This window comes from Aphanomyces invadans, assembly GCF_000520115.1.
Source record: "Aphanomyces invadans strain NJM9701 unplaced genomic scaffold supercont1.4, whole genome shotgun sequence".
Classification (NCBI taxonomy): Eukaryota; Oomycota; class Saprolegniomycetes; order Saprolegniales; family Verrucalvaceae; genus Aphanomyces; species Aphanomyces invadans.
The window spans coordinates 71122-96879 of record NW_008580149.1 but is presented as its reverse complement, the minus strand read 5'-3'; the positions used below and the strand labels follow the sequence as shown (position 1 = coordinate 96879).

The window sequence follows — 25758 nt, the reverse complement described above, 5'->3', positions numbered from 1 at the left end:
TCTCCTGGCGCTACTTGGCCGCCGTCAGGACGGATAAGTGACCGGATACCGCGGGCGTTACCGCTGAGCAAACAACGCGATCATCATGGTGGAGGTCGTGGTGCTGGAGGGATATCTGCACAAGCAGGTGCGTGATGCAGCCTAGCGGGACTCCGTCGAGGGTCGACGGGATGCCTACGCGTTGTCGTTAGAGCAAGCACTTGAAGCTGTGGAAGATTCGGTACTTTGTGCTGGCCGAGGTACCGATGTCGTTGACAACCAACCCACCGTTGGGGGTTTCAAGCGCCATGTGCCTCGTATAGCGCGCGCTCTCGTACAGCAAAAAGTCTGGAAAGATGGCCAAGAACACGTACAGCCTCAAGGATCTCGACGTGGTTGGACGAGTCTTGCGCGATCGTTGCGTCGGTCACGGTGTGCGGTAGATTCCCGACCAAAACTACGTCGTGCACGACCACAACTTTGTGTTTGATGTCAAGTACGGAGACGGCGAGCACATGTACTTGAGCGCACCGACCGAGGCGGAGCGGCTCAAGTGGACGCAAGCGATCAAGGCCACGCAAGGCAAACGTACGTTTCCCTCAACTATCCGAGGTCTCTCAACGAACGACGTGCAGTGCTCCATACAGACGATGGAGACGGTGAAAAGCAGCTGACCGACGGAAGGTCGTCGGCCGCGTCGTCGACTGGCGTTCTAGGGGGCGTGTTTCAGCCACCGGCCGCGACGTCGAGATTCCAGACGACGACGTCCCGATACAAGCGCGTTGCCACCAAGGAACGCAAAGACGAACGCAAGCGAGCGCGGATGCCAAAGATGAAAAAGCCATTTGGGGCCATTTGGCTTGACGACGTCCTTCCCCATTGGGGCGACCAAGCCGCGCTGGTGCCGCCGCACCTTGTCGAGGCGTTGTGTTTTGCCGGTACATCATCGCGGTTGCCTTTCTCGACAAACGTTGTGCGGGTAGGAATCCCCAAGGAAATACGTGGACGAGCATGGTCTGCCATGCTGGGCAATCGTCTTCAAATCAACGAACAGCTCTTCGACATTTGCCGAGCCAGGTGTCGACCTTCCATCGCTTGGAGCATGCTAACCATGCCGCACAGAGCCAAGGCCGTATTGCTCGAGATGGACCTGGTCAAAGAAGCGGACGAAAAGAGCAGACAGTTGGTGCGGCTCGAACACAAGCTAGCGCCACACCAACACGTGTTGGAGCCACAACCGCAACTGCACAACGAACGCGACCATGCTCATGACGACGACGCGCCGCCACTGCTCCAACTCCCCGCCCATCTCAGCATCGCTGGGCCGCCATCTCGGGACAGTTCTACGGCGCTCGATGCCCAAGCCCTCGCCGACAAACTCATTGCCGACAACGAGCGAAACATCAAGCTCGTCCAGCGCGACATGCCACGGACGTTTGGCAACCATCCGCTGTTCCAGGATGGCGCGGCGGGAGCGCAGAAAACGTACGAAGTGCTGGAGGCGTACACGTGCTACCGCCCCGACCTCGGGTATGTTCAAGGTACGCAAGACTCGATAGCATTCTTGTGACGGACGACGGTAGGCATGAGCTACCTGGCCGCGATCCTGTGCCTGCACCTGGACAGCTTTGGAGCGTTCCGAGCCATGGTGTCGCTGATGAGCACGCGGCTTCTGTTCGACATGTATCGGCTCGAAGAAGAGCGCGTAATACCTTTGTCCGCTCGTCTTGCGCGTGTCACTAGCCACGTGGTAGACGCTGCTGTACCTGTCCGTGTACGACTCGGTGCTCCGACACGAACTGCCTGTGCTGCACGCGCACTTTCAAGAGATCGGGATCGACCCACGCATGTACATGGTCGATTGGTAAGGCGGCAAGTCGGACGACATGCATCAACAGCGCTGACAGACGCCACAGGGCGTTTACACTCTTCACACGGTGTGTGCCGCTCGAAGTTGTCCTGCGCATTTGGGACTGCTACATGTACCTCGGCACGCCCTTCTTCTTTCAAGCATGCATGGGTACGCGTCCTATATTGGCACACGTCCCAAATGAATCTCGCGGGCCCTCCCGACGGTCTGTCTAGCCATCTTGATCATGTACGAAAACACATTGGTGACGCTGGACCTCGGCGACGCCATGAAATTCCTCCACAACGTTCCCAAGGTATACCGTTCGCTTGCTCGAGTGATTGTGATGATCGACCGACCTGATAGTCGTGTTCGCCGCACGAATTCTTCCAAGCCTTGGACGCCGTCAACCTGTCTCGGCCAGCCATCAACGCGCTTCTCGCAGGCGGCGACCTTCGTCCGTGGTCTCCCGTCGGCAAACGGTCCATCCAAGTCGAGTATCCCGAAGCATACGAATATTAGCTCTAGCATTCAAGAAGGTAGATCAAACGAAAGAAAACGCCGCCCCTCCCCCTGACGCTCTCGTCCACCGCATCTTTGTACTCCATCGACTCAGTATGGCGAAGCACTGGCCAACGAACTCTCTCTCTCGCGGATGCCCGACGATGACGTTCTACGTAAAATGAACGTCCTGGACGCCGAATTGAGCAATACTCATGGCTCGTGTCACCGACGGGCGGGCCGTCCACGTGGCTCGACGCATTGCAGCGTTGGAAGACGACGATGTCGTTGTTCGCGTCGCAGCGAGTTGCATGCCGTGATGGTGGCCACAGGTCGCACGATCTCTGCACCAAACACACTCCGACGAGCTGTTGAAGCTCAAGTGGGCGACGTCATGTTGAGTGTGGTAGATGCAGGCAAAGCCAGATCCCCTCGTGCTGCCGCCGATGAACACCCCCATGCTCCGACGAATTCCTCGCCGTCGCACTTGCCACGATTATCCGAATAAAACCCGTTATGCGGACGAGACATATCGGATAATGGGTTGATTATCCGGATGTGTGCCAACGCATTACACTCCGGCAGCACAACTCATCGAGAGGGCGTCGCGATCGAGGATGGGCTGTGCCAACTCGTCGGCCCAGCGGATCCCGGCGCAGCCATCACAGATGCAGCCTCCTGCACCACCGTCTGTGCCGCAACAGTCGCCGCGTCGACCATCAGCAGGGTATCGACGCATGCCATCGGACAAGATCGCGTCGAAGCCTGGGACCGCGTACAGGTCGTCGTCGTCGTTAGAGCTTGTGCCGCCACCGCCGCCGCCGCCGCCGCCGATGGATGGATTCAGCCCTGAAAGTCCTACATGCGGATACGGCATTGGCTTCACCGATCAATACAAGCTTGGAGAAACGCTTGGCACGGGCAACTTTTCCATCGTCCGCGAAGCCCTGCACAAACCGTCCGGCCAGCGCTACGCCATCAAGTGCATCAAGAAGAGCGGCCTGTCCAACGACGAGTTGGAGGCGCTGACGACCGAAGTGGCCGTGCTCAAGCAGGTACTAGACGGTCGCCGTCACGTGCGTCACTCGCGTTGGGTAGATGAAGCATCCCAACATCATGATCCTACACGACTTCTTCTCCGAGCCAGACTGGTATTACCTCGTGACGGAGTACATGGACGGCGGCGAGCTCTTCGATCGAATCGTCGACAAGGTGAGTCGCCGTGGCGATCGATCGACCTCCCCCTGACGACTCAACCCTAGTCGTACTACTCGGAGCGCGAAGCTCGGGACCTCATCAAACTCCTGCTCGAGGCCATCAAGTACTGCCACGAGTGCAATGTCGTTCACCGTGACCTCAAAGTACGACATGCCGACGTGGATGCCGCTAACGTGTGTGTGCATGGGCAGCCCGAGAACCTGCTCTTGACGAGCAAGCTCGACGACGCATCCATCAAGCTCGCCGACTTTGGGTTTGCAAAACGGGTCGACATGCACGACGAAGGGCTCAAGACTGCGTGCGGCACTCCTGGGTACGCATTTTTCTGTGGAGTCGATCCATCCTGACCGCTGTGCACAGCTACGTGGCGCCCGAGATCCTCAAGGGCGCCGCGTACGGCAAGTCGGTCGACATTTGGAGCATCGGTGTCATCACGTTCATCTTGCTGTGCGGGTACCCGCCATTCCACGACGATAACCACCAAGCGCTGTTTCGCAAGATTCGTAAGGGCGAATTCGCGTTTGACTCGCCGTTTTGGGACGCCATCTCGGACGACGCCAAGCACTTTATCAAGCAGATGCTGGTCGTCGACAACAAAAAGCGGTACCGATCGTCTCTCCATGCTCGCTCGCCACGATCTCGGTCGACAAACGTACTCACGCGATGACGTTGTTGTGCCACAGAGCGACGGCCGCGCAGTTGCTCGAACATCCGTGGATAGTCGGGAGCCAGGTACAGCATCCAGATCAAGGGACGTCGAGTGATCGACGACGGTGTGCAGGTCTCGACGTTGCAGCTAAGCAGTGCTCTGGACGAGCTCCGGCGGTTCACGGCGCGGGACAAGTTGAAAGGAGCTGTCCGGGCGGTAAGGATTTCTCGTGACTCGGGCGGGGGGCGTAAGGAGACCGTGTAGATCATGGCGCAGCAAAAAGCAGCCGCACGAGCGGCGTCCTAGCCAGGTTAGAGAAAGAAACCCCGCGCCACCATCTCCACGCGGGCGGCGGCAGTGGGTACAACGTCGATCTTTGGGTAGACACAATCGATCGCAACGTTGAAAGTTTCGTCAATTGACTGGGGAGGCAGTGCAAACGCCTCAGTACAATGCAATCGAGAGCTTCTCTGTCGCCAGCGGCACGAGCATGTGGTCCCGAATGATGTCGATCGTGTCTTTGGCCGTGTCCTTGAGCTCGAGAATCGACATTTGCTTGGAATCACTGCAGGAACGCGCGCTTAGCGACGCAGCAGTGTCCATGGCACGTACCGGTGCATGTCGACGACGACGTGCGTCGTGTGCTTGAGCGAGAGTCCTTTCATCTCGAGCAACGCCTTGATGCGTCCGGGTGTACCTGACCATCGTCGCTGGTCAAGACGGGAAAGGTTGTGTGGTGCGAGGACGTACCGATGGCAATGGGGTGGAAGCGTTTGAGCATCTCGACTTGTTCTGTCAGCTTGAAGTGCTTCCCAAATAGCTTGGCTACGTGGCAGTGAAACACGGCGATCGCTTTGCCGACTTCGACTGCCCGCAGCGCGGACGAGCACAGGATGACGAGAATCGGACTGCAGTCGCCCTTGATGCCCTTGCCTTTGAACAGGAGCTTCCACTTGGGGCAGATCGAGCGAAGGAAGCGCGAGAGACTGTCGAGGTTGTGCTTGCCGAACTGAGGCACGACCGTGAAATGGGCTTCCGTGAGCCCGTTCGCAATCTCGACCGGCGTCAGCTTGTCCCCGTAGAGCTTCGAGTACACTTCGTTCACGAGTTTGAAGTGCTCGGTTTGCGTCATGTTCTGCAGACCTTTCGTCGACTTGTGCTTCTTGTTCGTCTTGGCGGGCTTCCCACCTTCGTCCGTACCGTCGTCGCGACCTCGCTTCTTCGTCGCCTTGTCGTCTTGAACCTCCTCGACTTCACCATCTTCGTCTGCTTCGTCATCGTCTTCCACCTCCACGTCCGACGTATTGCTGTCGACCTCCACGCTCTCGGGCGCCCAGTTCTGCTCAAGCTCGTCGTCGTTCACGGCGGCGGCACCCGCCCCGCCCTTCTTGGCAAACTTTTTCATGTTCAATATGGCATTCCAGCCAATCCCGGTAAAACGGTACTTTATCAGAGACTAGTCACCCGTTCAAGTACATCTGTCGCGAAGGTACACTTTTCCTTCGATTAGGTTCTCCCACCCTTCCACAACGTATACGTCGCGACAGCCCCAGCGGTTTTCGGCACCAACTTCCATCTTGCGACCAGATCTTTGGGTGTCGATGGACACTTCCACCGCGTGGGCATTCTACTACCTGCAGGCCGAGGACGGCGAAGACAGGTCGCATCCGAACGCGTTCCGCATCCCGAAAGCTAGCCCTGGCGCCGACATTACCCTCGCCGACGTGCACAAGCGCTTTCCGCTGGCGACCCCGACCGCGTTTCACTTTCGTTTTCGCGTCAACAGCGCCAAGGGAGACACGTTCTTTTGGATGGATGTTACGTCGCTGTCCCAAGTTGTTCCGCTAGTCAATGGCCGCGTGATCGCCAAGGTCCTGCGCCTCCAACGACCGACGAAAATCGGCCTCGTTCTCCATCGCAAGCCCGTCCTCAAGTGGATCGATTCCCTGCCGTCCAAGGCATCGTCGCTGCCGTCTGTGCAGCCCACCGCGTCATCTTCCCAGCGAACCAACAACGGCGGGTCGTCGGCAGATCGTTCGCAAAAGTACTCGGACACCGCGCCGTCGTCTGGCGGTCCGTCTCGTCCACCTGCTCCAGCACCTTCGACAAAGCCACCGTGCGCCGACGTATCTACAGAAAGTACAGAGTCCTTTGAAGACTTCTTGTCTGGCGGCGGAACTCGTGCCAAGCCCCCCCAGACTGCAGAGGTTGTGGATCTTATGAGCTCTGGAGGCGCCACGTGGAAGGCCAAGCCGTCCCTGCTCGAACCTGCCGCTTCGACACCAAGTGCCACCGGTGCACCCCGCCCCAAGACGCCGCCAAAGCCCGTGGCGTCAGCCAAGAACTTCGAAGACGACTGCGGGCAAACCGTCGGTACACCGTGATGGCCCTCTCTCCTCTGTGTCATTGCAGTTGCAACTAGGCCCGGTGTCGCTGGCCGAAATGGAAAAGCACAAAGTGAGTTCGGATGGATCCCAAGTGTACAACCCCGACCTCGTCGACAAATCGACCAAGTCGTCGGCGGTGCGGGCGGCCATGGAAGAGCGCGAACGCACCAAGGCGGCCGAAATCGAGCGCGCGCGACTCGAGTTGCTCCGTCGCGACGACGAGAAGGTCGCGATGGAAAACGCCAAGGCGCAGAGCGTCGTGGTGCTCGGGCCAAAGATGAAGGCGTGGGCCGAGGACAACGGTCGCAAGAAGAACATCCGCACGTTGCTGAGCACGATGCACCAGGTCATGTGGCCAGACTCCAAGTGGACCGAGGTACGTAGTGAATTGGTTGCGACGACTGGCATGGAATGTCATGGACGGACGTAGGTGAACATGGGCAAGCTCTTGATGCCAAACGACGTGAAGAAGGTGTACCGTCGAGCAATCATGGTCGTCCACCCAGACAAGGCAGGCGGTCGCACCGCCGACCAACTCGTCGTTGCAGAGCGTATCTTCGATGCTCTCAACACGGCTTGGGACGAGTTTGCGCGGACAGAGCTCAAGTAACAAGGAAACGTTTTCTCGAGTCGGCAATGCTCATCGGGATGGGCAGACGGCAACGTGGCCGTTGGCACCGTCTGTGTCCACGCGCTGGGTTACATCAAGTAGAGCCCACAGGATGTCGATGATGGTGCGAACTGCAACTTGGCGGTGCAGTGTGTTCTCTGCACAGATGGGCCATAGAGTTCGCGCAGCGTCGTCGGTAGGGGAGTTGTTTGGCGCACGCGAAGGAACCGCATTACGGTTCGTAGAAGGAATGGAGCCGAGCATGGTGGCGAGCCGTCAAACTCTCTGCATGAGGCACCGCCCCGTCTGCCGCGAACGTGCCACCGCTTCCATGCGGGACAAAGATGCAAGGTGTCCCTATCCGGATCCGGATGAAAAAGGTCGCGACCTTTCGCCACAACCTGTGCCGTTCGAGATGGGGGGTGCCGAAAGCAAGCCGCATCTGCACGTGCCATTCCAGCGCCTCTCTGAGTGTACGCGCGCTCGATGGCGCGGCCGATGAACTGACCCGTCAAATGCAGGGTCGTTCGGCCGTGTGGAGAAGCTCCTGACAGACTACGTGGCAAAGGACTTGGACTTTGGGCTGGATTCGCATGCGCTGAGCTTGCTCCTGGACGGGGACAAGGAGTGGAGCGAGGAGATTGTCAAGGCATTTGGAAGCCCCAACGGATTGTGCGTCGGACCATCCTTCGTGCTCTGTTGCTGACCGACGTTTTGCAGAATCAACGCGCTCACGTTTATCACTGGCGCGGCGTTGGCCGTCATGGGCGATGTAAATGAAAAAGCAGCATGTAGAGCACACCCCGACCACTCCCTTCTTCGCCCACCCTCATCGCGCTTTGGTCGAGTAGTGTGCTTTCGAGCGTTCGACTTTAGCGGCACCAACACCGTCTCGCTGGACGAGACGGTACACCACGGCCATGGGACCAACCTGACGGCGACTTGGTAGACGATCCTGTTTATGTGTGCACTGCGAGGGTTTGCCCTCATCACGGGTCACGGCACCATTCCAAAGGACGACAAAGTTGAGGCCCTCGCGTTGGACGTGTATCGAGCGGTACGAGAGGCATACCGGATCGAGTCGCTCATCCTGGCTGCGACAGTACGATAAAGACAGCTATTCCAAACTGACCAAGGACGAATTCATCAAGTGGATCACGTCCAAGCTGAGTGCGGTCGCGCAGCCCTCCACAGGTCTCTCGGCCGACCGCTTCTTCGACGCGCTTGGACTTGGCAGCGACACAGTCGCCGCGGACTCGTCTACGGGCAACCAAGGCACCGACGCATCTGCGGTCGCGGCATCGTCATAAACTTGCTTGCCATCCAAACGGCAGTAGAAAAAGCCATGCTCTGTTCAACGTTCCGATTCGATTGAAATGCCTTTTCTGTGCGGCATGCGATTCGTTCTCAACTTGCATGGACGGGTGTGTGCGATAGCCAGCACGTCTGCCAAGGGGACCCAGGCCCCGTTGGCCGCCAGAGGGATTTGCACTCGCGCGATTTTGTCTCCGACACGCTGGCCTCGCTGGAACGAGGCGGACCGTCGCCGGGGGGCGGCCCCAAGAACACCAACAGTTGAGTTCGGAGACCAGCCCTCTATGCCAAGCTAGCAGCACTGCATGCAGGCTGGCTGCATGCATGAAAGTCACAAAGACGACGCTTGGCCTGTTCAATCGAGCTTTAGCGACGGAGGGAAGAGCGCGTCCCGGATGTTGTACACGATGCCGAGATCATACGGGTTCGAGTCGATCGCTCTTGCCGTCAGGCGCGGTTTCACTTCCAAGACGCCCCATGACAGATCCATGGGTATGGGCCTGCTTGACGGCGGGTCATCGTCGTTCGCGTCCTCACGCGCCAACGAAGCTTTCAAATGCTGTCGCTTAAAATGCTCGTTCGTGGTGCAGTTGCGATATACGCGGCTGAGGTGGCAGCCCATCAAACAGCTCACGAGAAACCAAACCATGGCAGTCATGCACGCGACAAATGTTACGCCCGGCTTGACCTGGAATCAAACGTGAGGTGCACAGAGCGCCGCGCGCTGTACCGAGAGGAGGTCGGTCAAGATGAGCTTGGCATCGTCGACGGACCGGGACGACGATGGGGAAATAATCGCGTCCAACTAGTGCCGAATCAACATTTTTCGTAGCCAAGAAAGGGGTCACCTGGCGCAAGAAGCTGCGCATGGTCAAGTACAGCAGATGTGCTGCCCCCGCCATGTTGACGACGAGAAAGGCAAAGAACGGGCCGTAGTTGTTGGCGGCGACACAAGTGTTGACCCAGACTAGAAAGGTAGAGCGATCCTGCGTCAAGGGTCCTGCCGCAGTCAGTCTTACTGCAGCTACAAACACGATGTGAGCGCTTGCTTGGAGAAGAGCCATTGTGGTGGCTTACTGGTGGTCGAAGCGGGCAAAGCAGTGATTGCACACGCGGCAGTGCTTGGAGCGCGGGATCCTCTCGCGCGTTAGATGCTTGTAGGGTCAATGAAGAGAGCGTACTTCAGAGTCTGGCACGTCGAGCACGTCGTGTTCGGGGGATAGAGCACTGGATGCGCAGGGTATCGCTTGAATCGGCGGATGTTATCTCGAGTGATGCGACCTGGGTCTGCGAACGACACGACGGCAAACAAGCCCAAGGCAGCAATGCCAAGTGAAGCCGACATCGATCTATGACGACGACGCGCTGCACCGTAAGATTTCATTCTTCCCAAGTCGATGCGCTCACTTGTCCATGACGGTCACGGATGGCCACACTTCTGTGACGACGGAGTAGTAGCACGTTGTGAGCAGGACAACATACAAGATCTACACAAATCCACAGTAAGGTCTCTCTCCGCATGCACTGCACACTGTTTCCATGCACTCACTCACCTGGAAGATGCAGTTTGGTGTCTCAAAGAACCAGCCCCATACCCCCAGAACGGCGCGGCCGCCGAGTTGGAGCAGCGCCGCCATGCTGGGCATTTCAAACTTGTCCGGATAATACCCTCGATACAAGAATACCCGGAGTCTTTTTGATAGAAGAACACTCGACGTGAGGGGTGCATATTGAATACCTCTAAAATTGAGTATTCATTTTTAGGAGGATATCTTCTTGGACAATTCCCACATCAGGATTTGAGGTACGGCGCGGCGTACGATGATTGTGCGGCGACCAAGGTTGACGGCAACGCCCCTCATGCCGAATCTTGACGTGTAGGATCACCCAGCATGGCGGACTCTGCATACTCGTTCAGTTTGACGACGTTCAACCCGTCGGGAAAGCTTCTCCAGATTGAATATGCGCTCAATGCTGTCAACAACAACGGCCACGCCACGCTCGGCATTCGCTGCAAGAACGGCGTCGTGATCGTGACGGAGAAGAAACTGCCCACGATCTTGGTCGACGAAAAGGCGTACAAGAAGATTGAGAGCTTGCATTCGAGTGCGGGGGTCATCTACAGCGGCCTCGGCCCTGATTACCGTGTCCTCGTGCGAAAGGCGCGCAAGAAGGCACAAGCGTACTTCCTCAAGTACAAGGTGCTTATTCAAGATATGACGTGACGCCTTCACACTCGTTGAATGTGCACAGGAGAACTCCCCGGCCTCCATCTTGGTGCGCGACATCGCTGCGATCATGCAAGAGTTCACGCAATCGGGCGGTGTCCGTCCGTTTGGTGTGTCCCTCTTGTATGCCGGGTACGACGACGAAGGCCCTCAATTGTACCAAATCGATCCATCGGGGTCGTATTTTGGCTGGAAAGCGACGGCAATCGGCAAGGACTCGGTGACGAAGAAGACCTTCCTCGAACGAGTGCGACCGACATGTGCATCTTCCGCGCATGATCTGAACGTACTTGTATAGAGATACACGGACGACATTGAGCTGGAAGACGCGATCAACACGGCGCTGTTGACGATGCGCGATGGATTTGAAGGCGAGATGAACGAACACAACATTGAAGTGGGTGTGATCGGCGTCGACAAGAAGTTCCGCGTGTTGACGCCGAGCGAAGTCAAAGACTATTTGGCCGAAGCGCAATAAGCGTCGTCGACCCACATGTGCATCGACGACTCTCAACATCGTTCAGGGCGTAATCTCCCACTCGATAACATGGCTTGCATCTCGCGTGCTATCGCAGCGCCGTGCGTCGCTGTGGACTGTCGCTCTCTTTTGCGCCGCCATGGCGTTCTTGCCGCCTCAACGAATGCCGCTCCGACTTGCGTTTCTTGAGCTTGGACACCCATTTTCGCACGTGGCACTGCACGTACAAGATGCTGAAACTTCGCTGGGCGTTCACGGCCGCTTGCAAGCTCCAACCAAAACGTCAGCCGACGACCGCCGCCGACTGTGTAGGACGTACCTCGCGATCGAGCCGCGGAACGTGTCCCACACCGTGTTCATGGACGGCGTGTCGATGCCCGATCGAAGGTACGCGAGCGAGTCCTCAACAGCCTGAACGTGGTGGGCCAGGTCGCGCTTGGTCTCTTCTGTCTGGTGCAACGACGCGAGCTGTTTGTCGATGTTTGGTTTCACCTCGGACCAGCACGCAACGAGCTGCTTGAGCTCGTCCTCAAACGACAGGACGCTCGAAACGCCGAGGCTTCGACGGATGCAGTCAAAGTCATGTTCGTCCAGCACGATCTTGGGGTGGGCGAGCGAGATGCGGAGGTCGTACTCTTGCGTGAGCCGCAAGAGTGTGTTCAGGTCGATCATTTCCTTGCCCGTGTCGTAGAAGATGAGGCGGCAGTCGCGCACACTCACGCTGTGCCGGGTCACTGTTGTCACGATCTTGACAAACTGGTCGATCCCGACAAAGTCTTGATTTGCGCCGCGGAACCGATTGAATGCCAGGATGAATTGCTACGTGTGTCTGACATGCCGACAGCAACACAACGGTTTTCGTACCTCGTCCATGTGCCCTTCAATCTGCTGCCACTGGCGCATGTACACCGCCATGGCGTCGTCGAGGTCGACATGGTTGAGCTCGTGGGAACTAGCACACACGTCACATGGTCGTGGCATGGTCCAGCGCCACCAGCGTACATGTCGGAAGCAGGGAAGCGTCGAAGAGTTGCAATCTCGCCGGCGACGGCAGTCAACTCTTCGGACGACAGGCACTGCGCAAACACACTCCGTGCTGCGCTCTCGACCGCGGCCACCGGTACGACGCACGATCCGTCCACGAGCTCTTGCAAACGTTTCTCGGACCGGAAAATCTACGTCGACGGGTCGGACGCGCCGGCACTCGCGTGCAACGCACCCGCAGCTGGCCAAAGAGCAAATGCGACAGCGAACGAAGGCACGAATGCAGCACGCCACGTCGAAGGGGCTGTTTGACGCCACATGCCGCGGCAAAGAACGACACACGTGGGTCTTCAATGTGCTTTTGGATTCCGTTCACGAGCTGCTGCAGTTGAAAACACACCAACCTACGTCGTCAACGTGACGGTGCGCTGTTGGTCGTGCGTGGCGTACCCTCGATTTTGCAGCTTGTTGGTGAGGTAATCGCAGACAAACACAGACAAGTCGCTCAGCACGTCGTCGTCCGTGTCGAGCTCATCCAACTTGATCTTTTCGATCACGATGTCGAGGATGAATCGCTTCAATTCGCGCCGCCCCCAAGGATGCTTGGGCGTCGTCGCGGCCCTCTCCAACGTCGCATCGATCAGGAACGTTTTCCAAATCCACGGGATGTGGTACACGCCTGGCACGACCGACGCACGCGGGATCCCATCCAGCATCTGCCGTTGTCGCGTGGTGGCGGCTTTGTTCGATGCTTTCCTCGGCACATTGCCTTGGCTTGCACGCGTCGGCGCAAGCGCGTTGTCGTCGAGCGCATCGGTTCCATCCAGCGACTCGGCGGTGGTATTTCGACGGCGTTGGGCCAAGCGCAGCACACTCAACGCTCGCTTAAAGTGGCCGCGCGCTTTAAATGCCACACCCGACGGTTGATCTTCATCGCCTACATGCCGTCGAGTCGCCATCTCGTGCGAGCTTGAATCGACTGACCTGTGACCCAGTGGCCCGCGACGCCGTCCAAGACGGAATGAAAGGCGACCATGAGTTGTTCACCGCCAGGCAAATGCTTGGTCTACGCATGAAGTCAGCAGGATGGTGCGGCAGAGGCCAAAGTCGCCTTGGTGTGGGTACCTTTGTCATTAAGCTACAGCGCAGCATGAGGGGAGCAGCGTCGTGAAAGCGAATGGATCTCGTCGAACGTACCAGTCGGTCAGAAGAAAATTGTTCTCCATCATGATTTGCACAAAGAACGGCTTCCACGTGACAACATCCGAGTTGAGCAAGTTGAGCAGCGCGTGCTTGTTGTGGACGGCGAGCGCGGCCGTGATTTCAACGCTGGATGCGGCAAGGTCTTTCAAATGCGCGTTGTTGTTCAAGATGATCGTGAGCATCGTGACAACGCCCTTCATGTCGTGCTTGATGGCCATGTCGAGGCCCTTTTGCGCCGCCAAGTGCATGTGCGCTTGGAAGGTCGGAAGGTCTTCGAGCTCCGTGAGCAGCATCTTGAGGCGCAGCCCCTTGTTGGTCGCTTTTGCCGTCAAGACCTCGCGCTCCATCTCGGCAAAGATAAGTTTGGCCAGGTCATGGTTGAGCAGGAGCACTTTGGCCGCATCCGGCACGTGGGTTTGCAGCCACTGGTATGCGGCCTCGATCGGCGACACCACGACTTCGTCGGCGGCGAATTGGTCGGTCGACCACAGCAACGTCAGGCCTTTCGACTGCGCCTTCACGATCGATTGCCACGTCTCCGTGGCAGCAGCGTCGAGCTTCAAGAAGTGCCGGACGACCCACGAACAATGCACCATGCAGTACTTGAGAATTCCTTGCTGTGACCGCAGAGTGTCGACGACCAAGTCTGGCACTTGCTTCAGCACGCTCCCGAGCGCGCCTGGGTGCGCTTTGACCAGCTGGATGATGCTCGTGACGGCCATCAGCTCCGTTTCCTTGGGGTCCGCCGCACCGCCCTTTTGATGCTCGTGGTCGACATCATCCAGTGACACGTGGAGGCGAGTCGTGAGCAGCTTGGCGAAATCTTGCATCCCGCTCTGCTGGCTACGATACTCGCCCGCCCGCAACAACGCGTAAATGTCCTTCAAGTCGTCGGCCAGCTCGTCGACGAACTCGAGCAACTCGGCAGACGTGTCGGGCTCCCCCGTGCCAACGGACGACGGCTGCTTCACCAACGCCGGTGGCGCGGTGCTTTGCCGAGACGGCCCGACATGCGGGAGGATTCCATGCAACTGGTCTGGGCGAAGGACGGCGACGTCGTGGATCCGTGTCGACTTGCGCCGACATGACGAGCCCATCCCGAGCATTGTTCCTTTGCGCGCGTTCGATGGCTTGCGCATCGTCGGTAGCGGTGTCGCTTGGTCGCTGGCTCCCATGACCAGAGAATTCAGGCCGTTCCTCGTGCCTCGTTCATGCGCTGGCTTGCCCAGCATCGACGTTTTCCGATAATCCATCGGCGCGGTGTGCGATTTCAACATGCTCGCTCGCGCGACGGACCCCCTCGGCCTGTGATGCGTGGCGGCGTCGTAAAAAGTTGACGGCTCCCACGATCTTGGCACGACGCCGTCTGGGTCGAACGAGTCTTCTTGGTCAACGTTTACCGCGCGGGACGACGATTCCAGTGTCCCGATCGACGGGACGAACTCTTCGATGCGCCGTTGAATCGACGACGCCAGCAGCGGGAGAATCTCGCGCTTCTCGTCCCGCGGCAGCGATGCAAAGCACCTGGAGAACAGTAACATGTGCGCCGCTGCTTGGGAGTGATCTCGTCGCGGCAGCTTGGCCATGAGGCTTTCCCACAGGTCGCCCAAGATCTCTGTCGTCACGAGGGGCTTCACCAGCTCGATGGCCACCGAGAGCTGCGTTGGCGAGTCCAAGTACCCATACACCTACAACCATCGCCACGGCCCCACCACGAATGAAACAGCGCACGCTGGCCACATGCAACGTACGGTGTACAGCGTGCGGACGGTGCTTTGTACGAGCGACACCGCCAAGTGGTCTTGGCCAGCTGTCCGCGCCAAGTGAGGCACCTTCCCGTCCATGACAGAGATTCCGCTTCGCCAAAAGACACAACGTACCATGGGCATACATCGTGTTGGAGTAGTAGGACTTGGACGGATCGTACTTGCTGTAGATCGAGTGCACGAGGCTTCCGATGACGACGTCGACGATCCCGGCATGGCGTGGCAGCACGGCGCGCAAGATCTACGGAATTGAAAACGTCACCGGCGCCTGACGATGGCTCATCATCACCTCGATCACGATTTCAACGCAGATGGCCGTGCAGATCGGATTCGGCAATGCATGCTGCCCGACCACGTCGTCGCTGGCACGACCATACACACCCGTTTGTGCATCGCGCACGACCGCCTGCCACAGTTTGCGCACACGCTCGGGAACCGTGGAGCAGTCGGAGGACGCGTCCTGCGTGGAATCGTCGTCCTGGCACTGTCCCAAACGAACAGCCCATGTTTCGAGGATCGTGGCGACGATAGTGTCCAGCGTGCTCGTTGGCAGCGCAGGGTCATGGTGTCTGCGCGGAGACTTTGACTGCGGGACGTGGACAAAGTTGTAATTCGAGCTGCGTGCAGGTCGATACAGCGGCGGCGCCTTGCTGCCTCTCTCCATGCACGACAGATCGGTCCGTGGGTTGCAAGACCCTGCTCGCGTCGATGGGAGTCACACAAGTGATGGGTGTAACGGACGGAAACGTCAATGGCATCCAACTTCGTACCAAAGATGCGAACGTGAACGAGGAAGCACGACGAGGACGGGCATATCTTTAATGGACATTAGTTGATTGTGTTGTAGTAGCGGTCGCCAAAGCTGCCGAGGCCGGGAAGCACCGACTTGTTCGCATTCAGTTCGGGGTCGATCGCGGACGTGAGAACCTTGATCGACGGAAAGTTTTCGAAGATGTACGAGAGACCAACAGGACAGGACACAATGTTGACAAGTACGATGTTGGATTCGTCGACACCGGCGTTGCGGAGGAGCTGTCAACAAGACGAGCCTGAGGCACAACGAATCTCCCGACGGTGTCAGAGTGCATACGTACCTGGATCGCCATCATGGCACTGCCCCCCGTCGCCAGCATAGGGTCCAACAGCATGACACGATCGTACGTGGGAAGACGTGGCGGAAGTTTGGAATAGAATAAAATCGGGGTCTTCTCGGGAGATGTCTCGTCGCGCTGAATAAGCAGCTTGCCTGTTGAAGAGTAGCGCGGGAGATGAGAACGGATTGAGGTAAAGGGGGGCATCATGCTTGCACTTTCGTACCGACGGAGACGGACGGGTCGCATTGCAACACTTGCTCGAGCAAGCAATCACCAGATCGTTGGATAGACACGGCACACAGGTTGTTGTTTGGTCGCATGCCAGAGTACTCCATACCATTGGGGGTCCAGACTGTCGCAAACTCCACGGCACACACGGCGAGCGCTTCTTCAGCCATGATGCTGCATCGCCAACATACGTCACACGAATATTCAACAAGGACTGTCCTACCGCATGAGTCGGTCGGCGTGGTGTTTGAACTGCAGATGCGTGCTTCGCTTGTCGCGCAGCATCAATTGAAGTGACTGGATTGCAGCGAGCTTGGGAACAAGGAGGTTTCGGTACTTGCCTTCCATGGACGTTGTGACGGTGCATAGCTTCTTCATGGCGTGTTTGTGTTCTCCTTTGATAATACTGTTGCCATTCCCATTTGTATGGGTGTTGCCAAAGGCCATTTCGGACGCGGACCGTGGAATCTTCTCCTTCTTTGGTCCTTTCGGCGGCCGCGCTTCGTCAGGCGCGTTCGGGCACTTCTTCAAGTGCCCTTCCAGGGAAATTGCTCGTCCCGCGACCTCCTTGTGGCAGAATTTGCACAGGAGAAGTGTCGTTGACGCGTTCTTCATCTTGCCCGTCTCCTCAAAGTGGACGCGGACGGGGGCAGGGGGGCGGCCCGTCTTCCCGCGCGCGATCTGCTCCGCAGCCTCCATCAGCTCATCGCCATATTTGAGTTTCTGCAGCTGCGACTCGGCCATGGTACGTCAAACCGATTTTAGTATGGCCGTTTAACGGCCTGGCAAACCAACGGCGGGGACTAAAACTCCCTTTTTGACCAATCAGATCAAAACACCCGTTCCGCGTGATTCCGGTAAAATGCGGTTTTTTCAACTCCCCCTGATTTGCGCGCCATTTTTGAAATTTCAAACTCGTCCATCTATGTAATTACACGATCGAGTACTCGTCAACGAGGACGCCGCCGCCGAGCGGGTGCCGCGACATGACGGCGTGCGAAGCGGATGCTGCCGCCTTGTGCCCCTGCATTGTGTTAAAGTACCGATCCCCAAAGTCGCCCAACCCGGGTGACGTGTCGATCGTGCTATTGAGCTCCGGGTCGATCGCGGTCGCAATGATCTTCACTTCGGGGTAAAGTTGGAACACGGCCGTGAGGCCCACGGGGCATGCCACGACACTCACGAGGAGAATATTGCGCTCGTCAACTCCTGCGTCCAACAGCAGCTACACGACAGTTGGCTCCCGGCAACGAGTTGGAGACTGTACCCGGATCGCAACGACAGCAACACATCCCGTTGCGAGAGTTGGCTGCAAGAGCAAAACCCGGTCATACGACGGAATACGTGGAGGAAGCTTCGAGTAAAACAGGACTGGGCTCTTCTCGGGCGACGACTCATCTTGTTCAATCAACAATTTACCTAGACGACGCACGATGATCAAGATCGCATACTTAATGAGCGACAAAGTGCAGCACCTACCGACAGAGACGGCAGGGTCGCATTGCAGAACTTGTTCGAGCAAACAGTCCCCTGAGCGCTCAATCGGCACTGCACAAACGTTGCTGTTCGGTCGCATGCCAGAGTACTCGACGCCGTTGGGTGTCCACACTGTGGCAAACTCCATCGCGCATGTCGCTAATGCCTCTTCGGCGAGCAGCCTACACGGTCCAAGTGAGAAGCGGAGCAGACCAACGACGTATGGACCTCATGAGGCGGTCAGCATGCTGTTTGAACTGGAGGTGCGTGCTTCGCTTGTCGCGCATCATGAGATGTAGAGACTGGATCGAGTTGAGTTTTGGCACGATCAGGTTCTTGAACTTGTTTTCCATCGACGTCGTCACGGTGCACAACTTCTTCATCGCGTGCTTCGTCTCGGCTTTCAGGGCCCCAGCAGTTGACATCGCCATGGCCATGGACGAAGCATGCACCGACGTCGCCTGTCCAGATATGCGCTCTTTCTTGTCAACTTTGGGCGGTCGCACCTCCTCCGGGGCGTTCGGGCACTTCTTCAGGTGGCCTTCGAGTGACACGGCGCGGCCGGCGACCTCCTTGTGACAGAACTTGCACACGAGCAACGCCGTGGACGCGTTCTTCATCCTTCCCGTCTCTTCATAATGGACACGGACCGCCGCGGGGGGTCGGCCAGTCTTTCCGCGCGTGATCGTTGCATCCTCCATGATCTCGTCGCCGTATTCCCGCCGGTTGTCCGCCATCGCGGCCGCTTTCAAACCACCGACTGGGTTTTTCTTGACAGCGTGAAATCCTCTCGAGGTAATAAAAACGCACTATTTGAGCCAATCAGCACAAATGACGCCTCATTTAACCTATGACGCATTCAGGCTTTTTGAACTGGCGTCCCAGACGCACCAAGTTCAAGTGCTGGCGGCGATCGCGCCACGATGCCGCATACAAGAAGAGGCCCAAGAGCGGCAACCCGATGCTATTGACATGCGCAGTCGAGGACCACGTGGTGTGGACTCCCTCCACGATTTGCATACTGTACATGTCAAGAAGTGCACACCGGCTGCTTCGCCTGAGCCGAGCTGACAACACATTTACGACGCCAATGCCGTTCACCAGCTACATCGCCTTCCAGAGTCGATGGAATCACCTGGCGCTGTTGGCTCTGCACCAACTGGCTCATGATGGATCGGCCTCAAAGGTCGAGAGCAACGGCGTCCTCGGCACCTCCATTATTGACGCCATCGGTTCCCAAATAGATTGCGACCGAATTCAGCAGGTAGGCGATGGTGCACCGCAAAACGACGGAGTGAAAAAGTCCACGGTAACATGCAGCGCCCTTCACAGTCCGGAGCTTGCAGCATCGTTGCGTCGTAGTGGGCGATAAGACCTCTCTCGCCCAAGCACGTCGCATCAGCGGTTGTGGTAGCCGGCGATGGACGTCGCACATGACGGTGGGAAAGACGGATATGCCGGCAAACGTCGTGACGCTACGTCGGGTCTTGGAGATCTTCTTGCCACGGAATGCCTTGACCAAGATCATGCCGTGGCATACGTCACGAGCCCGCAACGAATCCCATCCACTCAAGGGAAAGAACACCGCGACTGCTCTGCAACGATGCCACCGTGGCCACGTCGATCTTTTGTCTGCGCTCGTGCAGCGTTCGTGCGCGCGACTCGTCGATCTCCGAGCTGCACCGCAACACACCATTGTGTGCGAACCCCAGGTATTTGCCGAGTTCCACGACGAGACATCGTCAGTAGCATGTTGCTGACAACTGACTTTCGGCTTTGAGCACGTTGCTGTGTACTGCAGCTAACGGCGCGACTGACGCGCGCATGCATCCCATCGGGTGCGATGAACCCGCATCTGCCCAACGTGAGGTCGATAACATGCAACTGCTTCGCACCGCAGACGATTTGAGGGTACGTGCGACTGCCACAAGTGTTACGTACACTGTCGCTTGCTGCACCACGCGCGTGTCGCAATGTAACGCTGCACCCCAGCCATCGGTGTCGTCTCCTGTAGAGCTCAATGGGGCCTGCCCGATGCCCACATGCAGCTACCGCGCTCTCACTACCCAGCACCGCGCACCTTCCCCGACCCGACATTCCTTGCCGTGGTGCGAGATCGCCATGTCGTCGTTGGTGGCACCAGAGTCAGTTGCATGTTGCGTGGACGTTACCAATGGGCACCGCCTACCTATTCAGGCACTTGAATGCCTAAATTAGGCCATTCCACGATTTCAATGGCATACAAAAACCAAGATAAAGATGTAAGAGCCCACGTCAAATATCGAACGAATCCATGGGGTTACTTCCAAAGCAGCGGCGATTGCAACAAGATGGGCTGCGTCAAATCGAGTCCGATCCCTCAAGTACCCGCCGCGCCGAACGCGGCCGCTGCCCCCGCGACGACGGGAGCGACAGGGGCACCATCGACGGAGCTCGTGACGAATGAACCGCAGCGCCATGGTTTTGAAGCCAACTACACGCTCGGCAAGAAGCTCGGGGAAGGGACGTTCTCCGTGGTGAAAGAAGGAATCCAGAAGGCCACGGGCAAGAAGTTTGCCATCAAATGCATCAAGAAGAGCGGTCTGTCGCAGGAAGATCTGGACGCGCTGCATGAGGAAATTGATATCCTCAAGAAGGTACACACCACTCCCGACCGTAACGAGCTGACCCCGCTCATGCGTAGATGGAGCACCCCAACATCATGACTCTCTTTGAAGTGTACACAGAAGCTCAGTATTACTACCTCGTCACGGAGTTTATGGAAGGCGGTGAACTGTTTGACCGCATCGTCGAAAAGGTGCAGTCCCCACTGCCTGTATTCGGTCCCTTGACGGGCTGACGAGGGGTGTCGTCTCTTAGACTTTCTACACGGAAAAGGAAGCGCGTGACTTGGTCCAGGTGCTTCTCGGCGCCATCAAGTACTGCCACGACCAAAACGTTGTCCACCGCGACTTAAAGGTCCGACCCTGTGGTTCCCCATCATGTTCCGTCGTAACACACTGGCCCCATAGCCCGAAAACCTGCTACTCACAAGCAAGGACGACGACGCGTACATTAAGATTGGTGATTTTGGCTTTGCCAAGCAAGATATGAAGGCTGGCCTCACGACCGCGTGCGGCACCCCCGGCTACGTCGCGCCCGAAATCCTCAAGGGCGAATCGTACGGCAAATCCGTCGACATTTGGAGCATCGGCGTCATCACGTTCATTTTGCTCTGCGGGTACCCTCCGTTCCACGACGAGAACCAGAAGCGCCTCTTCACCGCGATCAAGCTCGGCCAGTACAAGTTTGACTCGCCGTACTGGGACGACGTGTCGGCCGATGCCAAGGACTTTATCTCCAAGATGCTGATTGTGAACCCCGCGGAACGATTCACCGCCGACCAATTGCTTCAACACGTGTGGGTCACGGGCGACGACGTATCGACTGTGCCATTGACCAAGGCCATGGAGGAGCTCAAAAAGTACAACACGCGCCGAAAGTTCAAGGCGGCGGTGCGCACGGTGCGATTCCTCTCACTCGATGCACGAAATCAACGGGTGAGTGTGGCATGATGATGGTAGGTGCAAGTGACGGCTGCATTGACGCGTGGCTTGGCGCCTGGGTCCCATGGCAAGGACGACGATCCGGAAGGAGCCGACGACGAAAGCGAAGCGGTCGATGCCGACGACGTCAAGGTCCACGTCGACCCCGTCGAGGCGCGTGCGGCTCCTGTCGACGAAGCCAAGCCGTAACACGGCACCTCTCGGCAGCAGACCTCGAGACCCTGCCCAAGTGCCCTAACGAATTTATACAACACGTCGTTGCCATCCTCCTTCAACTTCGTCCCATGATGTCGACGCAGTGTGTGCGATGCGCCAAGATGGCGCGAGTCCGCATCGGAGATCGCTCTCTCGGTGGGCCACGCGGCGCACAAAACGGCAGCCACCATCGTCTCTCCGTTCCCTCTACACGCATGCGAGGCGGCCGTGGTCTCTCGTCATGGTTGCTGCCGACTGGTCGGACAGCGAGGCCGACTGCGGCACCCGAGGCGCCGTCCTCGTTGTCGAGCAAAGCGATGAAGACCCATGAAGACGACAATGCGTCCGGAGTTTTGTGTTTTCGACGTGCCGCTCCATTGTGCCGACGGAAGATTCGATCGTGTGTGCCTTGTCGTTTTTATCGGGGGAATGCCCGAACGACTAGCCGTCGCGGGTGGTGGCGCTGCACGTGGACCGACATTGGATCCGGGTGGCGCAACGCAAGTGACGTCGGCTCCAGACGAGCGAGCACTGGAGGACCATCCACTGGCGGGCGGCTGCAGAGAATGCCCGACGTCATCATCGCGTCGTTGTGTTTGGCATCGTTCACCCGTCGAGCCACATGCCTCGCGTGGACTTGGACGTCCTTCTCCGGACCAAGTCGGGGCTCGAAAAGCCGACGCTGCGTCGTCGTCCGAAAAAGGCGCCCCACAGCCACCGATCGGCGCACGCGTTTTCGCCACTGTCCATCCATTTTCCACGGTGGCAACGACCACGCCGCCGCAAGCCGACGACAAATCAAGCATATCCATTCTCGCGCGCATGGACCGGCGCATCCGACGACGATCTATTCACCGATGGGTCGCACGACTCGTTGGAGCGCGCGATGGTGCGCCATTTGTCGGAATGGCCGAATGTGGTTTCAGCCAGGACATCGTGGGGTCGCTGGCGATGCCGACGACGGCCAACGGCGGTGGTGGCCGTGGCATGGTGGCCGCACTGGCGCGCAGTCCCGTGTGTTTGCCAGGATGCTGCCACGATTGAAACGACACGTGCTAGTTGTTTAATCTGTTGCTTCTGCTTGCTACTCATGCGTTTCCGACATGGACCCGTCGGCACTGCGGCGTCCCGTGCCGGTCATCGTCGTCTTCGTCATCATCATCATGGTTGTTGCGGCGTCGACTGGTGCGCCTTGCTTTGACAAGGCCAGACGCACCGCCCATGAGATTCGGTCCTCGGGCGAGCCCAAGTTGCCCGCCTCCATGCTCGAGCTGGTCCTCTCGCTGGTCGCGGAGCCACAGCGGCTTTGTCGCGATCCCGTGCACTTGATTCGATTTCGTCGTGCTTCGGCTCACGACCGGCGCGTTGTCGGACGCTAGAGCGGGCGAGTCGTCGTCGCGGGGGGATTCGTCCCCCGGACCTCCCCGGAGCGCCGCGACACGCCGCACATGGGACATCCGGCTCGTGCGAACGTGCACGGTCGAGGGTGGTCCATCCGCCGTCGACACAGCCGCCGTCGCGTCGGCCAGCAGCGCCGCGAGTTGGCGTCCGTGCGGGATGCTGCCCCGTTGCAGCGCTGCCGTCAGTCGCGGCGCGTCCTGGCTGTGAAACCACATCAAAATCGTTCGAGTCCACTCGCGGACGGCGGCACTGCCGTGGCCGATGCATGACGCGCCCAAGAACGGCAGCACATTGTCGACGAAATCCGTCGACGGGTCGTCCTGCAGCATGTCGTCGAGCATTTCGAGCCGCACGACGAGCTGCCACCCAAGACGGACGTGCTGGAGTCGCTTGGCGCGGGAGCAGCTTCCCCCCGACACGCCGGGTTGGCGCACGGCGTCGGGGGGCCCGACCAGCGCCGTCGCGACCACTGTTCGCCCCAACGTGTGGCGGTGGGCGAGCACTTGGAGCCATTGCTTGACCGCGAGGCGAACTCGGACGGCAGGGTGCGCAGCCTGCTGCAGCACGGACCGCACCGTCGACGCCAGGACGAGGTGGACCCCCCACTCGCCCCACGGAATCAAGCTGGCGCGGTCGCCTTGACTCGCCGACGTCGCACCGCTCACGACGGCCGTGAGCAATTGAAACGTCGTCAGCACGACCGCCACACTCGCATCGACGAGCATTGTCTTGGCCATGAGGCAGCACACTTCCCACGGCGCCGCCGTGCCGGACGATTTGTCCTGTGTCGGTGCGGTCTCCGCAAGTTTTCCAATGAGCTGGACGAGACCGTGGCGCCGCTTCGCCGGGTGCGCCAACCGAGCGGCCATCTCGGCCCCGAACACGGCCGCCACCTTTTCCAGGTCGTGGGACTCGCTCCGCGCGCTCTCGACTTCGGGCGACGCGTCGTTGTTGTCTTCAAGGGTCAGCGGCGGAGGCATCGCCGCGCTCGAGTTGGCCAGCTGCACGATGTTCTTTGAGATGGCTTCCCTCACCGCGGGCTTGACATGCGCGACGCACCGTTCAAGGTCCAAGGTGCTGGTCGGGGTCGCCTTGACAACTTCGTAGAGCGCCGTGTACGCCGCGACCGCGGCATTGCGAATGTCAACGTGCTTGTTGTCGAGCGCGGGGACAATGGTGTCGAGGACGGTGGCGAGGTGGACGGCGGCGCCACCGGTCTTGTGGTCGACGCTCGGCGGCGCCACTCGTCCCTTGCCGTCGCTATCGGTGCCTTTGGTGGGTTTCGATTCCCGCAGGAGCGACGTGAGCAGCATGAGCATCTCGGTCTTGGCAACCGGTGCGTCCGTCGCGTCGAATTGATCCATCACAATCGCAGCGACCGCGGCCGGGCCAACATGCGGGAGGGTGGCGACGGCATGCAGCACCGCAAACGAGTCGGATCGCACGCGCGGCTTGGAGTCGCCGAGCTTTTGGATCACCGCTTCCACTGCTGGCTTCAAAATCGAGTCGAGCACGTGGCCGTGGCCCGGCACGGACGGCACAAAGTCCGTCGCGATCACCTACACAACGCCCATCGTCACAAGAGATGGTCGCGTCCAGCCGGCAGGACGTGTAGAGTCGCTCACGATATCGCCGCCGCGAGGAGAACTTACCTGGAGAAGGCGCAGCGCGCACTGGTACACGCGGGCGACAGTGTCGTGCAGCACGAGCTCGAGAGCTTCCGACAGCACGACCAACGTCGCCGCGTCCGTGGGCCATCGAGGCGGCCCGTTGTTGCAAGCGGCGCTACCCGCCAACACAACTTGCTTTTCGATTTCTCGGACCGCAGCTTCCCGTGGCGCCCACGTCTTGTCGACCAAACACCGGACGATGGGCTCGCCCATGACGGTCAGCATGCGGGCGTAGGCGGACCGCTGGTCGTCTGTGAGGACAGTTCCATAGGGAAGCGCCGAGTCGGTCGCTGCAAGATACAAGCCACCCGTTTAGATCTCGTGGGTCGTAGCCAACACCGTACCGGTGGCAGGCGGCGCCAGCACGGACACGTTTGCGAGCGATGGGCGGTGCTTGGTCGACGATCCACTGGCAGTCGGGGGACGTGGCCCGGACGTCGATGGCCGTGGAACGCTGTCAAAGTCATCGACTTCGTCCATGAGGAGATCGCTCTCGAGGACGCCGAGCTCAACGAGCTTTGCGATCAGTTTTTGCTTGGCGCCGCGCGCGAGTCCGCTCAGAAACGGCATCGTGGCGCTTCGAGCAACCTGCGTGGGGTTGTCATGACGTGGCGCCACGACAAGCGAGCAACACACGACGTTCGTACTTTAAACGCTTCCGAGAAGATCTGGATCGACGCTTGGCGCACGGCAGCGTCTTTGTGCTCGCATGCCGCGAGCGCGGGCTGGAGCACATGCTTGAGGCCGAGCACGCCGCCGCCGCCGCCGTCGTGCACACCAAACTCGAGGAGCAACTTGCCGACCACGTTGAGTTTGTTTGCCAGCAACGACGACGATGGCGCTGGCACGGACGGCATGGCGTCCAAGACAAACGCCGGTCCAACTAACGGCTGCCGCGCCATGAACAACAGCGCGTCTTCGCTGACGACCTGGAGCCGTTGCTTGGAGTCTCCCAGTCTACAGCTCGTCGGCGCTTGCCACGG

At 58.8% G+C, this 25758-nt stretch overlaps 13 protein-coding genes across 20 annotated transcripts; 6 read left to right on the top strand and 7 right to left on the bottom strand.

The window, feature by feature from the left end:
• Positions 1-41: 41 nt before the first annotated feature.
• Positions 42-2404, top strand: H310_02547 (hypothetical protein). 3 transcript variants are annotated; one of them, XM_008866101.1, is made up of 12 exons: positions 42-127; positions 192-239; positions 303-374; positions 423-567; positions 615-917; positions 963-1056; positions 1102-1520; positions 1563-1684; positions 1734-1843; positions 1896-1999; positions 2065-2144; positions 2195-2404. In XM_008866101.1, exons 1-12 carry the CDS (start codon positions 86-88, stop codon positions 2348-2350), a joined length of 1695 nt encoding a protein of 564 aa, XP_008864323.1. In that variant the 5' UTR covers positions 42-85; the 3' UTR covers positions 2351-2404. The 3 variants fall into 3 exon arrangements, with proteins under 3 accessions (XP_008864323.1, XP_008864325.1, XP_008864324.1); XM_008866103.1 differs by having other exon boundaries at positions 1102-1509; positions 1896-2144; XM_008866102.1 differs by having other exon boundaries at positions 1896-2144.
• Positions 2405-2906: 502 nt separating this feature from the next.
• On the top strand, positions 2907-4698 carry H310_02546 (CAMK/CAMK1 protein kinase). Of its 3 annotated transcripts, XM_008866099.1 has the most exons (8): positions 2907-3384; positions 3428-3541; positions 3592-3690; positions 3739-3860; positions 3908-4150; positions 4231-4279; positions 4329-4412; positions 4461-4698. In XM_008866099.1, the coding sequence occupies exons 1-8, from the start codon at positions 2947-2949 to the stop codon at positions 4500-4502; spliced, it is 1191 nt and encodes a 396-aa protein (XP_008864321.1). In that variant the 5' UTR covers positions 2907-2946; the 3' UTR covers positions 4503-4698. The 3 variants fall into 3 exon arrangements, with proteins under 3 accessions (XP_008864321.1, XP_008864322.1, XP_008864320.1); XM_008866100.1 differs by having other exon boundaries at positions 3908-4279; XM_008866098.1 differs by lacking the exon at positions 4461-4698 and having other exon boundaries at positions 4329-4460.
• On the bottom strand, positions 4097-5601 carry H310_02545 (hypothetical protein; the record flags this gene model as incomplete). Its single annotated transcript, XM_008866097.1, has 3 exons — positions 4097-4761; positions 4809-4893; positions 4947-5601. 3 exons carry the CDS (start codon positions 5599-5601, stop codon positions 4641-4643), a joined length of 861 nt encoding a protein of 286 aa, XP_008864319.1. The 3' UTR covers positions 4097-4640.
• A 119-nt stretch (positions 5602-5720) lies between these two features.
• On the top strand, positions 5721-7374 carry H310_02544 (hypothetical protein). The gene is made up of 3 exons (XM_008866096.1): positions 5721-6569; positions 6619-6959; positions 7014-7374. The coding sequence occupies exons 1-3, from the start codon at positions 5798-5800 to the stop codon at positions 7191-7193; spliced, it is 1293 nt and encodes a 430-aa protein (XP_008864318.1). The 5' UTR covers positions 5721-5797; the 3' UTR covers positions 7194-7374.
• Positions 7375-7577: 203 nt separating this feature from the next.
• On the top strand, positions 7578-8588 carry H310_02543 (hypothetical protein). Its single transcript, XM_008866095.1, has 6 exons — positions 7578-7666; positions 7715-7865; positions 7914-7984; positions 8045-8100; positions 8143-8250; positions 8297-8588. Exons 1-6 carry the CDS (start codon positions 7609-7611, stop codon positions 8501-8503), a joined length of 651 nt encoding a protein of 216 aa, XP_008864317.1. The 5' UTR covers positions 7578-7608; the 3' UTR covers positions 8504-8588.
• Positions 8589-8752: 164 nt separating this feature from the next.
• Positions 8753-10159, bottom strand: H310_02542 (hypothetical protein). Its single transcript, XM_008866094.1, has 8 exons — positions 10061-10159; positions 9915-9994; positions 9689-9856; positions 9585-9644; positions 9527-9531; positions 9356-9474; positions 9238-9312; positions 8753-9195 (listed from the first exon to the last, which is right to left on the bottom strand). The coding sequence occupies exons 1-8, from the start codon at positions 10151-10153 to the stop codon at positions 8863-8865; spliced, it is 933 nt and encodes a 310-aa protein (XP_008864316.1). The 5' UTR covers positions 10154-10159; the 3' UTR covers positions 8753-8862.
• A 228-nt stretch (positions 10160-10387) lies between these two features.
• On the top strand, positions 10388-11371 carry H310_02541 (hypothetical protein). Its single transcript, XM_008866093.1, has 3 exons — positions 10388-10708; positions 10761-10982; positions 11034-11371. Exons 1-3 carry the CDS (start codon positions 10400-10402, stop codon positions 11211-11213), a joined length of 711 nt encoding a protein of 236 aa, XP_008864315.1. The 5' UTR covers positions 10388-10399; the 3' UTR covers positions 11214-11371.
• On the bottom strand, positions 11033-15830 carry H310_02540 (hypothetical protein; the record flags this gene model as incomplete). Its single annotated transcript, XM_008866092.1, has 12 exons — positions 11033-11482; positions 11533-12032; positions 12078-12165; positions 12216-12388; positions 12433-12601; positions 12648-13134; positions 13182-13263; positions 13323-13335; positions 13395-15088; positions 15152-15210; positions 15281-15407; positions 15456-15830. The coding sequence occupies 12 exons, from the start codon at positions 15828-15830 to the stop codon at positions 11302-11304; spliced, it is 3948 nt and encodes a 1315-aa protein (XP_008864314.1). The 3' UTR covers positions 11033-11301.
• Positions 15831-15994: 164 nt separating this feature from the next.
• H310_02539 (uracil phosphoribosyltransferase) lies at positions 15995-17232 on the bottom strand (the record flags this gene model as incomplete). Its single annotated transcript, XM_008866091.1, has 4 exons — positions 15995-16198; positions 16261-16412; positions 16484-16662; positions 16712-17232. 4 exons carry the CDS (start codon positions 17230-17232, stop codon positions 15995-15997), a joined length of 1056 nt encoding a protein of 351 aa, XP_008864313.1.
• A 151-nt stretch (positions 17233-17383) lies between these two features.
• H310_02538 (uracil phosphoribosyltransferase) lies at positions 17384-18722 on the bottom strand. The gene is made up of 4 exons (XM_008866090.1): positions 18193-18722; positions 17968-18146; positions 17756-17907; positions 17384-17713 (listed from the first exon to the last, which is right to left on the bottom strand). Exons 1-4 carry the CDS (start codon positions 18699-18701, stop codon positions 17420-17422), a joined length of 1134 nt encoding a protein of 377 aa, XP_008864312.1. The 5' UTR covers positions 18702-18722; the 3' UTR covers positions 17384-17419.
• A 188-nt stretch (positions 18723-18910) lies between these two features.
• On the bottom strand, positions 18911-19857 carry H310_02537 (hypothetical protein). The gene has a single exon (XM_008866089.1). The coding sequence runs from the start codon at positions 19658-19660 to the stop codon at positions 19145-19147; it is 516 nt and encodes a 171-aa protein (XP_008864311.1). The 5' UTR covers positions 19661-19857; the 3' UTR covers positions 18911-19144.
• Positions 19140-23086, top strand: H310_02536 (CAMK/CAMK1 protein kinase). Of its 4 annotated transcripts, XM_008866086.1 has the most exons (9): positions 19656-19676; positions 19746-19875; positions 19957-20108; positions 20182-20225; positions 20279-20600; positions 20648-20761; positions 20824-20922; positions 20976-21467; positions 21528-23086. In XM_008866086.1, the coding sequence occupies exons 3-9, from the start codon at positions 20007-20009 to the stop codon at positions 21696-21698; spliced, it is 1344 nt and encodes a 447-aa protein (XP_008864308.1). In that variant the 5' UTR covers positions 19656-19676; positions 19746-19875; positions 19957-20006; the 3' UTR covers positions 21699-23086. The 4 variants fall into 4 exon arrangements, with proteins under 4 accessions (XP_008864309.1, XP_008864308.1, XP_008864310.1 ...); XM_008866087.1 differs by adding an exon at positions 19140-19273 and having other exon boundaries at positions 19327-19875; positions 19957-20600; XM_008866088.1 differs by having other exon boundaries at positions 19957-20600.
• H310_02535 (hypothetical protein) lies at positions 22793-25677 on the bottom strand (the record flags this gene model as incomplete). Its single annotated transcript, XM_008866084.1, has 4 exons — positions 22793-24664; positions 24758-25065; positions 25120-25363; positions 25423-25677. 4 exons carry the CDS (start codon positions 25675-25677, stop codon positions 22793-22795), a joined length of 2679 nt encoding a protein of 892 aa, XP_008864306.1.
• Positions 25678-25758: the final 81 nt, after the last annotated feature.

Coding starts and splice junctions, on each gene's coding strand:
- H310_02547 (XM_008866101.1), top strand. CDS start 86: ATGGTGGAGGTCGTGGTGCTGGAGGGATATCTGCACAAGCAG. Junction 1,685..1,733: donor ATCGGCTCGAAGAAGAGCGC/GTAATACCTTTG, acceptor GCCACGTGGTAG/ACGCTGCTGTACCTGTCCGT. Junction 1,844..1,895: donor CGCATGTACATGGTCGATTG/GTAAGGCGGCAA, acceptor CAGACGCCACAG/GGCGTTTACACTCTTCACAC.
- H310_02546 (XM_008866098.1), top strand. CDS start 2,947: ATGGGCTGTGCCAACTCGTCGGCCCAGCGGATCCCGGCGCAGCCATCA. Junction 3,542..3,591: donor TCGATCGAATCGTCGACAAG/GTGAGTCGCCGT, acceptor ACTCAACCCTAG/TCGTACTACTCGGAGCGCGA. Junction 3,691..3,738: donor TCGTTCACCGTGACCTCAAA/GTACGACATGCC, acceptor GTGCATGGGCAG/CCCGAGAACCTGCTCTTGAC.
- H310_02544 (XM_008866096.1), top strand. CDS start 5,798: ATGGACACTTCCACCGCGTGGGCATTCTACTACCTGCAGGCCGAGGAC. Junction 6,570..6,618: donor CGACTGCGGGCAAACCGTCG/GTACACCGTGAT, acceptor AGTTGCAACTAG/GCCCGGTGTCGCTGGCCGAA. Junction 6,960..7,013: donor CAGACTCCAAGTGGACCGAG/GTACGTAGTGAA, acceptor GGACGGACGTAG/GTGAACATGGGCAAGCTCTT.
- H310_02543 (XM_008866095.1), top strand. CDS start 7,609: ATGGGGGGTGCCGAAAGCAAGCCGCATCTGCACGTGCCATTCCAGCGC. Junction 7,667..7,714: donor ATTCCAGCGCCTCTCTGAGT/GTACGCGCGCTC, acceptor CGTCAAATGCAG/GGTCGTTCGGCCGTGTGGAG. Junction 7,985..8,044: donor TGTAAATGAAAAAGCAGCAT/GTAGAGCACACC, acceptor TTGGTCGAGTAG/TGTGCTTTCGAGCGTTCGAC.
- H310_02542 (XM_008866094.1), bottom strand. CDS start 10,153: ATGCCCAGCATGGCGGCGCTGCTCCAACTCGGCGGCCGCGCCGTTCTG. Junction 9,995..10,060: donor CACCAAACTGCATCTTCCAG/GTGAGTGAGTGC, acceptor GGATTTGTGTAG/ATCTTGTATGTTGTCCTGCT. Junction 9,313..9,355: donor TGCGCAGCTTCTTGCGCCAG/GTGACCCCTTTC, acceptor ATTCGGCACTAG/TTGGACGCGATTATTTCCCC.
- H310_02541 (XM_008866093.1), top strand. CDS start 10,400: ATGGCGGACTCTGCATACTCGTTCAGTTTGACGACGTTCAACCCGTCG. Junction 10,709..10,760: donor CGTACTTCCTCAAGTACAAG/GTGCTTATTCAA, acceptor GAATGTGCACAG/GAGAACTCCCCGGCCTCCAT. Junction 10,983..11,033: donor AGAAGACCTTCCTCGAACGA/GTGCGACCGACA, acceptor GTACTTGTATAG/AGATACACGGACGACATTGA.
- H310_02538 (XM_008866090.1), bottom strand. CDS start 18,701: ATGGCGGACAACCGGCGGGAATACGGCGACGAGATCATGGAGGATGCA. Junction 17,908..17,967: donor CGACCCTGCCGTCTCTGTCG/GTAGGTGCTGCA, acceptor TGCGTCGTCTAG/GTAAATTGTTGATTGAACAA. Junction 17,714..17,755: donor TTGCTGTCGTTGCGATCCGG/GTACAGTCTCCA, acceptor ACTGTCGTGTAG/CTGCTGTTGGACGCAGGAGT.
- H310_02537 (XM_008866089.1), bottom strand. CDS start 19,660: ATGGTGTGTTGCGGTGCAGCTCGGAGATCGACGAGTCGCGCGCACGAA.
- H310_02536 (XM_008866085.1), top strand. CDS start 19,985: ATGGGGCCTGCCCGATGCCCACATGCAGCTACCGCGCTCTCACTACCC. Junction 20,923..20,975: donor TTGTCCACCGCGACTTAAAG/GTCCGACCCTGT, acceptor CTGGCCCCATAG/CCCGAAAACCTGCTACTCAC. Junction 21,468..21,527: donor TCAAGGCGGCGGTGCGCACG/GTGCGATTCCTC, acceptor TGATGATGGTAG/GTGCAAGTGACGGCTGCATT.